Source organism: Atta cephalotes (genome assembly GCF_000143395.1).
Source record: "Atta cephalotes unplaced genomic scaffold scaffold00041, whole genome shotgun sequence".
NCBI lineage: Eukaryota > Metazoa > Arthropoda > Insecta > Hymenoptera > Formicidae > Atta > Atta cephalotes.
In genome coordinates, this window is record NW_012130105.1 from 1,725,671 (window position 1) to 1,738,374 (window position 12,704).

At 33.1% G+C, this 12,704-nt stretch overlaps 1 protein-coding gene across 1 annotated transcript in view; it reads left to right on the forward strand.

The window, feature by feature from the left end:
• Nucleotides 1-7,265: 7,265 nt before the first annotated feature.
• Nucleotides 7,266-12,704, forward strand: part of LOC105622210 (RNA pseudouridylate synthase domain-containing protein 2-like) — a 129,237-nt gene continuing 123,798 nt past the window's right edge. Inside the window, exon 1 of the mRNA XM_012203636.1 lies at nucleotides 7,266-7,418. Coding sequence (XP_012059026.1) covers nucleotides 7,266-7,418 — 153 coding nt within the window. The remainder of the gene's footprint in view (nucleotides 7,419-12,704) is intronic.

The following is a 12,704-nucleotide window of genomic DNA, read 5'->3' on the forward strand; positions in this document are numbered from 1 at the left end:
TGTGATTCGCAGCAATCGACATAAATTAATAAAAATGAATCAATTTGTCCTATAGCATTAATAATCTAAAAATTACTTATTTCGAGTTATTATTCTTTCACGTCACAGACTTAGATCTCATTTTTATTATTTTGTAGATATATCTAAAATATATGTTTGGTGAGCATATCGATTTTTATGAGTGCTAAATATCCGTAAAAGGGCGCGTGTCAGGGAAAATTTTTAATCAGACACGCGATCCTGCGTGTGGTTCCACGTGCGTGTATCCATCCGTATCGAGTGATACGGTTATGTTACATTAATATATGTTACGCAAAAGTTTCCCCGCCGATGCCCGCGTGTCAATCGCCGATCCATCGCGTGTTGCATATAAAAGTAAGTTTATACTGAATAAAAAAAGGATTATAAAGATCCTCATGTAAGAGATTAGATACCGTTTAGAAGACGGAAAAAATTATTTGTTAAAACAATTTAAAACTTTACTGATTCAACAAATCTACAACCGCAATATATGAATAGCTAGTTTTGTATGTTAAAATAACAAAGTTGTACAGCTGAATAAAATTAGCAATTATTAGGTAATCGTATTGTAAAGCACAGTAAATTTATACAGCAAAGATAACTTTGTATGAAAATGAATCCAATATATATGATCAAAATTTTTAATAAAATATGTTCGCTAAGATGACGCGTACTTTTGCTGCTGTAATGTGGAAAATTTGTTACATTAGTAATTTCTATTGTAACAACACTGAGAAAAAAATGTTTGGTTAAAAATGAATGAATAAAAAAATTCTGATTATATCAATATTATCATTACTAGAATTCTAATTAATTCAGCCAGACACTTTTTTTCGTGAAAAAATTAGTTGAATTAGCATACTGATGATTGCTTACAGATGTGATTTCTTTGTTGAATCATCAAATCTTACAATTAGTTATAAATTAATTAAATAAATTGCACAGCAAGCTAATATAGTAAGCTATAATTTTGCTGAATCACTCAATCTATTTTTTTTTCCGTGACAGACAATTTCTGATTGGACTGCCATATTTTTCAGGATCTGCTAAAGATAGAAAGAGATAGATGCATAAGATACAATAAAATGCGTAAACATGTCATTCTATTTTAAACAAGTCCTGAAAAATATGGCGGACCAAATGTATTCAATCTCTTAAAATTATTCTATATGGTCAATAACACTGATCAGTAATATTGAATCAGTAATACCAACATTATGTATCAATATTTTTAGTATTTTAAATCAATTTATACGATCAATATTATTGATAATATATTTCATTTTAATTTTACGTACTATCTATTATGTACGTTATCTGTTATGTGTGATCTATTATCTATTATACTGTGACATAATAATGGATCCTAATAAAACGATGCTGATGTGCTTGATAATCAAAATTTAAATTATCGTCAGAATTCTACGTCAATCCATCAATATTAATCACACACGTTCAGTAATATTATTAGTATTTGTTAATACTATTATTAACAGTATTATTGATCATGTAGGATTATTTTTATTTGAGAATCTCTAAACTAAGCGACTCGACATTGAATGGAAAGCTCGATATATGGCAGAACAACTCTTCTCCTTTTGATTGGATACATCTTGCACACATGCGTGTATATATATATATATATATATATATATATATATATATATATATGTATGTATGTATATATATATATGACCACGAACAAAAGAATATGTGGTTTGCCGCATCAACCGCGAAATGTGTTTGCGACGAATACACTTTACGATAATGCACGCCAAGCTTCTTGGCTTTTATCTACGAGTGAGGATCTTTTAAAGTTTTCAGGTCGCGAATCAGGCTCAAAAATCTAGCCTTTGCGATCGCCAGACAATTTTTTTTCCAATAGATTAATTCTTTTTGTTTGTAACTTATTTTTACGTAGTATTCGAAACTTTGATCTCGATAAAAAACGTATAAAAAGTTTCGAAAGTTAAAGTGTTTGACCAGTAGAAAATATGAAAAACTTACGTAGAAGTTCTTGCCTATATTTTACTAATATCCCGCAAATTTTATGGGAATAACTAAAATATTCGCTTGCGGTCGTCTCAGTTAATATTCTTGAGATCCATTTTACCAATTCGGAAATGCGCGCGGAAATGTAAATTTTATTGCAATACGAATAGGAAAAGTTTTGTTTGCAAATTTTGTCGTCGATAGTATTCTTTCGATTCCTAGGCAAAACTTCGATTGGATTAATACGATGTCACGAGCAGCTCATGGATTCTTCCTCTCACCAAGTTTTCAGTTGCTTTTCTCATCCTTTTTGCTGCTCCGTTAAACTGAATAACAATGTCGGAACTCCTTGTAGAATCGCTAGACGAAGCACCTTTGAGACTTGATCATAATTGAACCGGGTTTCAATTTTGCTAGAATAATAAGTTTTTCCCAGTAGAGAATTTCTTTTGTGCTCGCTTCTGATTCTTATAAGTGTTCATAAGGATATATTAAGGATGTATTATATTTTTACAATTAATAATTTATACTTTAAATAAATTGTGTATATAAATTATGTATATAGGAGTTATTTACAGTATAAATTATTTTTAAATAAACTATGTACATAAAACAATTATGTTTTTAACAATTTATTTTTTATTGGTTATTTACTTTATTTATCATTGTTTTTATAAATTAAAATTGTAAAAGTAATGATAAAAAATTTCAATGTTTTTGCATAAGTATTTTAAATATTCAAAATGATTTAAAGTTTGATTGCGATTCAGAGATTAGACTTTACAAAGATTTAGAAGAAATAAATATTTTGTTTATTTACGAAACAACTAATTGCGTAATGTGACTTTACATAAATCATCTCGAATACTTAAAGTATGAAAAAATTAAGATTTTTATCGTTATTTTATAATACATTTCCATACATTTCTATTAAAAACGCAGATTAAAATAATATTACTTATTTTGAAATAACTTTTGATCCAGATGGTAAACTGAACTTTTTTTATTATTTAAAAAAGCGATTTAAAATAATCTAATTTTTTCATAACTTTTTCATCATTTTGAAAATATATCAAATACATCCTAATGTATAATACATCCAATTAACAGAATCGTTAATCAATGAGTCAGGAAACTTTCCGAAAGTGATAAAACCATTATTAACAAGAAATATCATCAGCGTATTAATATTAATCGGCAATTTCTCGTGTGCGAATCGTTTGTCAATATTTACTTTGACACATTACATCTAGTGCATTTCGCGCAATTATTCGCTGGCAGCAGTATCGAGGAAGGCAATTGAAGAAATTGATCGTTCATACAGATAAACGTTGTTTTACGAGTCGATATATCCGTCTTCCATGATACAGTGCGTGGAGCTTCGCTTGAATGTAGGATACCGAAAGCTGAATGAGAAGCGACAGATATGTCGATAGGCGAGCATCGATCATCTTTCTTTTATAAACGACAGTCACAAGAAATTTTTGCGAATTACACGGTTATGTACATCGTGTAAATAGAAAAGCTCCGTTCTTGCTATTGATTCCCTGTCTTTTCAAGCGTACCCTATATACATTTCAATGCCATGGAAATGAAATGGCCGACGTCACTCTGCGGCTCGAAAGTGAATGGAGGGAAACACATCACGTGTTTACACGCAAGATATTTGTCTTTCTACCTCAGTGTGCGCCGCGAAACATCGGTCGCTCCAGTTCTTCGAATACATCGACTCGGTATAATGTCGTGTTTCCATCTTCCTTAATATTGGTACAAGTTATATGTTTGCTGTTCGCATCACTAAGAACTTGCCTGAAGTTTACATAATTTGTAAAGTAATATCGATAAATAAGTGATATAATCGAGCCGACGGGGGTCGCATTACGACGGACACGAGCCGTCTCCGGGATTGAAGTTAGATGGGGTCAGTTGTCGGGTGTACCTCCAACTTCAGGACAGTCTAATTAAACTATACTCAATTATAATTCCTCCGAATTACCCGTGCATTCCAGACATGAGTATCGGCTCGGATATGGCATGCCGTAAATTTACTTTCTAATTAAAGCGCTATGCTGAACTACGATTGAACCGTGAAGTGCAAAATTTAATCTTCCTTTCTTATTTTATCATAAAATATAGAAAACTTTCTTTTTATCTCTTCACCATAGACCATTGGCTGCTCCGAAAAGCCCATATTGAATGATTACTTTGTCACGTCGGTTGCTATTTTTCTACTTTTATCGTTAATTATCACGACAGTGATTAATTATTGTTATTTGCGCATCATATAGCTCCTATACTTCTTATTTGCACCTTCAATTATTTCAACTAAAATTAGCTGTTTTATCTCATGAACTTTTTTATTATCGTTACATAGAGGTTTTACATTCTGCGCTACATCTTCAGTTTGCATTGACATCGGTTCTCTCTCTCGTGGTTCACATATAGATTACTCGTGAATTGAATCTCTGTTATATCTCTGACGTAGACATGCGTCAAGTGCTTCTGTTCAGTGGACCGACCGGGTTTATTCCGAAATCAGCGAGTCAGCGAACTGAATGATTCGGATTCAGCATAAGTTATCACTCGGTGGATATATCCCTTAATTCTCGTGAGCGAGTCAATGTTCGTCGCAACGTGCCTTCTGACATCAAAGCTCGATTCTGCGATGTCCACGCACCATCGGTTCCCAGCGTAGAAATGAGATTTCCTTGGAACAAAGTTACCGAATTTAGTCCCGAATATTCCTTTGGCTGCATGATTCCTCTGTCTATCAAAAGTTTTCTAATTCTGTGCTCACAATTCTGTAAAATTTTATATTTCTTTTATAAATTATTATCGCAAGTTGAGTTAAAAATATCAGTGTAAATTTATCGATAATTTTCATGAAATGTTACATAAGAATGATGTGTTTTATACACAAATCTACATAAGACTTATATAATAAAAACCATTTTTTATTTGTGTTAGAGACGCTTCGCTCAAGTCCTTGTTAAAATTTTGTGTCGAATTTTTAATATATCTTAATGTTAATTTAATGTAATTGTTTTTTTATTTGAATATATTTTGTGTTAAACTGATGTTTCTTAATATAAAAAGAAAACGTAGTTTATGAAATGAATAAATAATATAAAAATTACCTTTTTTAAAATCTTAAATTCTAATATAAATGATGTTGAAAATGTTTTGATGAAATGTGATGATGAAAATGTTTAATTTAATATTACAAATTAAATTTATTGAAATATATTAATTTAAAATTATAATTGTAAATATTATAAATGTTAATTTTGATAAATGAATATTTAAGATTGCTTAAAAGGTGTATCATTGCCACGTTTTTATGTTAATTTTTTACATAATAACTGAGTTGTTTCCTAATATATTTATCTTGTCTGACTAACACAAAAATTTGTGGACCATTTGGGACATGTGAAATGTATTAAAAACATAAATTTTCCAATTGTACAAACATTAAAAAAATGTGTTTTTAATTTTAGCGCAGTACAATAAAATTGATACTAATTCTTTAAATTCTTTAGACTCTCTTTTAGGAGTAAAAATTAAGCCAATTTTGAAAAAGAGTGATTCAATCTTCAATCTTTAAAAGTGAGATTTCTTCAAAGTGAGATCCATTTTAAAAGAAAGTATCATGACAAAAGTTAGAACTAATGTTCATTTTTATCAATGTAGATTAACTTCAATCTCGGTTTAACTCACTTTTTATTTTCTTCTTGTTCTAAGAATTAAAAAAAATTAAATTAAACTGAGATTAAAGTTAATTTACATTGCATTGATAGAAATGAACATAAATGGATTAAATCTCGATTTTCACAAATTTATAGAGAACTGCTCTCATTCATTGTAAAAATAATAGACAATGGCGATAAAAATAAGAGGTTGCAGAAAATCTCACTTAACTCGAAATTCTTTAAAATAATTTTTACTTTAAGGATTTTTATAAAAGTTTGAGATCAGAATATAATTTAGATATTTATCGATAATTACATTTAAATTCTTTGAAGTGGAAAATCACTCTAAAAAATAGAAATCGAGCGAATCTCGAAAAAGAGTGAGATTTCTTTCAAGTCAAATTTACTTAAAAGATTTCAGAATATCATGACAAAAGTTACAACACTAATATGTTTAACAATATATATTAATTTTAATCTCCGTTTAACTCATTTTTTATTTTATCTATAAGAATCTTCAAGAATAAAAAAAAAGATAAAAATTAATTTAAATTGAGATTAAAGTTAATTTATATTAATAGAAATGAACATAAATGGATGAAATGAATATCGATCTTCACAAATTTACAGAGAACTGCTCTTAATCGTTGTAAAAATAGTAGAGACAATGACAAAAAAATCAGACACTGCAGGAAATTTCACTCGATGATTCGAAATTCTTCAAGATATTTTTCACTTTAACGATTCTATAAGAATAAGTTCGAGATCAGAGAAATGTAATTTAGGTATTTGTCAATAATTACATTTTGCATAATTCGAAGTAAACTCGTTTGCGGCAGTCTGTGGTGGCCGGTAGTGCAGTGAGGGGTGGAGGGAATGGTGGGAGTCGACGCGCGCGGCCATGTGCTCGCCACTCACATCGTAGACGCTCGATCAGTCGACGCCGCGCGCTCGCACCGAACGGATCTTTGTTGTCTGAGGGATATCTTCTCGCGAGACGAACGTGTTATATCTACGATACGCGAGCGTTCCCTCTCTCGTTCTTCATACGTGTGCGTATATAAAACTCACGCACGCACAGTGTGCGTCACGTGATCCGCGCGCAGCGCTGTTCCTGATGCACTTTTTTTGAGCGCGACGATGACGACGGTAATCGTCGCGCGTAATCGTCTCTCGCATCCTTCGAGCCTTGTGTGACGCGCCTTTCCGTTCGCGTGGAAAGCCGTCGCGAGGGAGAGAAGCGGGCGCTAATCGAGAGAGGAAAAGAACATTCGTGCTGGAGCACTCCACAGCCATCTCGAAAAATGTCAAGGTGATCGTCTCTCCCCTCACATCTCTCACCCTCTGACGTCTCGAGGAAAAAAACACTCGTACATACGCGTGAAACGTGTGCTTTTTCTCGCGTTGGATCCGGATCTCGTCGGTTCGGCGTTTACACGCTCCCCGGTCTCTCGCTCCCACCCGCCCCCTCCCTCCCTCCCCCCATCGTCGTATCGCACACCCTGGAGCGTGATCCTCGCCCGACCGAATACATCCGTCGGTTGAGAGAGCCCACCAGTCAGAATGCATCATACGGCGCCGTGGTATCTGCCCTGGGGCTTGAAGCTGGTGCCGCTGCCAATTCCGCCGGGACATCCGGCCTCCGGTATCCCGAATCCCGCTGGTCTGCATCTGCTGACGCCTTTACCTGGAATCTACGCACCGGAGCCGCGTAAGGTACGCCACGATTCCTCTCTCTTTCTCTCTCTCTCTCTCTCTCTCGTATCCCCGATGTCCCGTGACTTCGTCATTCGGAAATTTTGTTGTTGACTTTCTCCCACGGAATGTTCCATACGTCCTTTCCTATATAGAACGAAAAATCTCATTTTGAAAGTATACAACGACGGAGGGAGAGAGTTAACTCGATGCGTCGCCAAAAATTGAGTTAAGCCGGGCTAGAAAAAAGTTGGAAATTGATTTTGTGTCCCGAAGACGGAGACTCCGGGACTCAAACGACGTATATATCGTGCTTCTCACCCTGCGAAGTTTTAAGTTTACTTTGAATCGCCGAGATTTAAAGTTCGTTATTTCGAAGAAAACGTATTTCGCCTCTTTTTCATTTTCGCCGTACGAGTTGTCCGATGTTTGTACCCCGGCCGAAAGCATCGTTTATTGAGAATGAATCGACAAAGTGGTCGTGATTGAAAAGTTGCAACGTTGTTTCGCGGAACTGGAACCGTCTTCTCTTCTTTCGCGGAAATCACCTACCTAGCGATGCTCATTCGTCAATGGTAATATTTAGGGCATGATTTATTTATATCCGATGATGCCGCGAATGAGATATAGATTGGAATAGATCGTTTAGTTTAGAAGCTATGGTAATTGATAGAGAACGGGTTAGGTGATTGCATCGAATGTTATGCATGGGTGACGTGAGCAACAAGATGATGTGCCGGGTTCTTATTTCTTCAAATCATGCTGTGAATCACGCTGTGTTGCAATCGAAGCATTAAATCTTTTTATTCAAAGTAAGACTTATATTGCTAGATATCAAAGGAGGGGCGATGGAAATATTATTTCACTCAATTTCTTCAGTTAAATAACCTTTAACTTCTTGCGTGCTTGTTGTGAAATAGAAATTAATCAATTTCTGTGATTAGTTTTTAAAGTGAATCACGTCCACATTAACATGTGCATTTATTTAATAAATAATAAATTAAATTTTTGAATGAAATTTAATACATTTTCTTGAGTTAGATTATTTAACTCTATTTTAGTTAAATTAATGATATATAAAAATAATTAAAAATAACTCAAGTTGGAAGTATAAATTTGACATTGTAAATTTAACTATGTGAAATGATAAATAATCTTGATTTAATTGCAGTGTTTCGCTGATTGTTAAAGGTTTTATATTTGAATACCTTAATAAATTACATTACATTCAGAGAAAAATATGATGGCATTATAAATACTGTTAAATCTATAGCGTCAAATTTAATCTAATTTATAAAGCCGCCACTGCTTCTACTCAATATATCATTTTATACTAAAACAACGGATTTGACACTGTGGGTGCGTTCCACTTAATGTTAACAACACTCGCGAATATTATTTGATCCTTTTTGTCATCAAATATTAAACAGGGATGAGATAATACATGCGAGCATTGTGAGAGTTATTGATGGAATGCACTCTATATAGTGTCAAATTTATTCATTGTTTTAGTATAAAATAACGATTTATTGAGTATAGGAGCAGTGGTGACTTAAATTATATTAAATTTGACACTATAGAGTGTCAAATTATAGAGTGTATATGTCTCTATATATAGTGTCTCTATATAGAGTGATTTAACAGTGTGGATGTAAAAAAAAGCAATAGCAATCTAATTCCTTCCAGTCAAATAACATTTCGTTAATTTTAACTTCTATGCACATCAAAATGTATTTCAATACATGTGTTTAGTCAAAGTAAACAATGTTCACATTAATACGTATGCACTTAATAAACTAAATACTAAACTAAATTTGAGTCAAATTTAATGTTAATTTCTTGAATTAAATGGTTTAATTCCATCGTTTTAGTTAAATTAACGGCATATTTAATAGAAGCAGTGGCGACCGATAGAAATAATTAAAATAACTCAAGTAGAATTTAATGTGATGAATTTAACAGTGTAAGATGATGATAAATAATCTTGATTTAATTGCTATGCATGTTTCGCTGAAATTGTATTTGAAGGTTTCGAATATCTTATTTGCATTTAAATAATTACATTGCACTCAGAAAAAAGTATAGTTGATTATTAATGTTGGATCAAAACGGCATTATTAACGTCGGATATCAAAAAAGCAATGATAACCAATTCCTTCAGAATAACATTTGTTAATTTCAATTGTACATGCGTCAAAATGTAAATCAATACATTTACGTGTTTGGTTTCAAAGTAAACAACGTTCATATTAACACGTATGCACTTTGTAAATAATAAACTAAATTTGAGTCAAATTTAATACATTTCTTGAATTGTCCAATTCTATTATTTCAGTTAAATTATTGACATATTTAATAAAAATGGCGACCTATAAAAATTACAAATCGAATTTGATACAAATTAATATTATAACTTTAACAAGAGTGTGATAATTATACAAGTTTCATATATAGAATTAATGTACATGGTAAAATAAATTATTTTATAGCTGCAAACTATAAAATTATTTATTCAACTATGTACATTCTATATATAAAACTTGTATAGCTGCTACTATCTTGTATATTTTTCTCTGAGTATGTAATATTGCGTTAAATTGATAAAAAATCTTTATATACACATCTAGATATACAAAATATTTCAATTGTTATATTATTAATTTTTGTCAATAGAGATGATTGAAATTAAAAAACAAGCACACCGAAATTCGATTCGCTATAAGAAGCATTTATATATTATTCATAATAATTAACAATACATATCGTATCGCATGTAACGAGTCCTCCTATTTATAAATAATTAGACCGATCCGTGTGCCAAATTCAATCCAGTTATCTGGTCTGTCTGTCTGTCTGTCCTTAGCGCGTTTCTATTCTAGGTAAAATCTAAATAGTCGACGCGTACGAAGGCGAATGTGCATCTAAAATAACCTGCAGAATGCTCGTCGCGTGTATTAGAGATAACATGACGAGTATTCATACCAGTCGACGCGCTTACACGTCCGCAAAGAGTCAGCAACCCTAGCTTAGAGGATCTTTGAATTCGAATTTGCCCAGATACGACGTGAATGATGGATGTTGAATATTTCACATTGCGTTGTGAATTACGATCTGATATCTGGGGTAGCAAAAATTGGCCCGGCCTGGAATCGTCGATAAACGAGTCAATTTGTGTGCGGTGTCTCCGCCCAGCTTTATGATAAATGAGGATTATTTTCCTTCACATCTTTTTATTACATTTTATTTATATAAAAATATCTCGGAAATTTTTGGGGTGGAATATAATTCTAGAACCAGTGTTGAAAAGGAGTGGTTTAATTCAATCAATTTTTAAGAGTGAGATTTCATTTTTTAAAGTTATATTCCGTTTTAAATATTAAATAATTTTAAATAATTTTAGAGAGTACACATTGAGAAAAAGATACTTAAAAATTTATTTGTGAGAAATATACTTATTTCACTGAAATAAGTCTTTATTTAAATACGACGGAATAAAATTTTCTTCCCAGCTATGTACTTTATTTTTTTATAATTAATCAGATATTAATCAGATGTATTTCATAGAAATGTATATTCCTTATAAATTTTTTCACAATTAATAAATATCGAAGAAAACGTTTGCTTCGATATTTTCTGTCAGTGTAGCAGCTTTAAAAGAAAAAAGGAAATAAAGTAGAATTGTTCTCTCACGAAATCAGGATTCTAATAATAAGAGACGTGAAACTTTCGTCGCAAGTTGCGATTAACGAAATCCGATTCAACTCCGAACTTCTTTCGCGCGCGCTTCATCAAACTTGATATAACTATATGTAAATCTTTCTTTCCACGTGTTTGGCGCGTACTAATGGTCTCTTAATGCTATTGCACTTAAAACGTGCATTATTAATGGGTCGATCTCGAAGCGCAGAGGTAGGAGTATAAGTGTTTTTTCTTTCGCCTTTCGAATGGTTCGTTTCATACACCATTGGTCGGAAAGCTCGAATTGACTTGAATTTCCAGAACTGAGGTAGGATATAGAGATGCTCGCGATGTAGGAGCCGTCTCAGAATAATGAAATTACCAGGAGCAAAAGTGGTCCGCCTTCCTTGCATTCCGTCGCTCTCTCACCTTCCCTTGGGTGAAGACCTAGGGATTCTCCTGAAAATTCGTGTCGAGCAGGCGTATAACGCACCACCGTACCGGCGAGTATGCTCCAACGGTGCGGTAAACGTTTCCCGAGTGCATACCTATAATTTGACGAGCACTTTGCCGTCACTTTACCATGTTCGGGCGAGCGGCGCTTTTCCGCGCGCTCCTGCCCGCTCGCTTAGAACGCGCCATTACCGTAAGTCATAGGATATGAAGTTTTCTTCGGGATAGGAAAGAAAGAAAGTCACGTATGGTCGCACAGCGACTATCGTGCCACGCACGATAACATCGTTCGAAACTCTTAGTTTAAAAAACTTATGTCTATTTATACCAATGTAAAGTAACTTCAATAAACTCAGTTTAATGTACTTTTTTCTAGTTTTCTACTTTTAAGCATTGGAGAAAAGTACATAGTTGGAAAATTTGTATGAAATTTAATATATTTGATGTGTCCCAAAGCGATCTGTTTAAATGTTAATTTAATACAAAATGAATATGTTAGAAAATAGTAAATAAATATTATGCAACAAAATTGTTATGTAAAAATTTTATGTTAAAAAATTAACATAAAATATGTAGATGACATTGACACAATTTGTAAGCAAATTGCTGAATTTATGCGAGCGATTACGAATCAATTTTCATCTAATAGCACATTTTGGCGAATCCGTGGTTGAAGGGAGAATCGATGATGGTTTCCGATATCGCTCATATGCCGATATGTCTCGTAGCCAAAATTTACTGATTGCGAGACACGCTTTCTGGACATGTAGATCACGTAGTTGGGATAATGCAGCCGAATCTAACCTACGGGTGTACGTTGCACGCCAACTCAAATCCGGGAATGGACGATCGCACGCGCGAGGAAACTTCATGAGCAAACAGGTGCGCCGTGTCTTCGATCGGTTTAGCGATCTATCTTCCTTGTCGCGGAAATCTACACTCGATCGACTGCAATTCGACATCTCATGCGAGTACTTTCAAGGCACTTTGTTTCGAATTTTCTGACGATACTTTCCAAGAAATAGAGATGTTAGCGAGATAATATTATGTGTGTATATATATATATATATATATATATACACAATATTATAATTAATTAAACTTAAGTATTGTTTTAGTCTGTAGTAATTATTACACCAAAATATACAAAACTAAAAATTAATACAGAGTAACTTA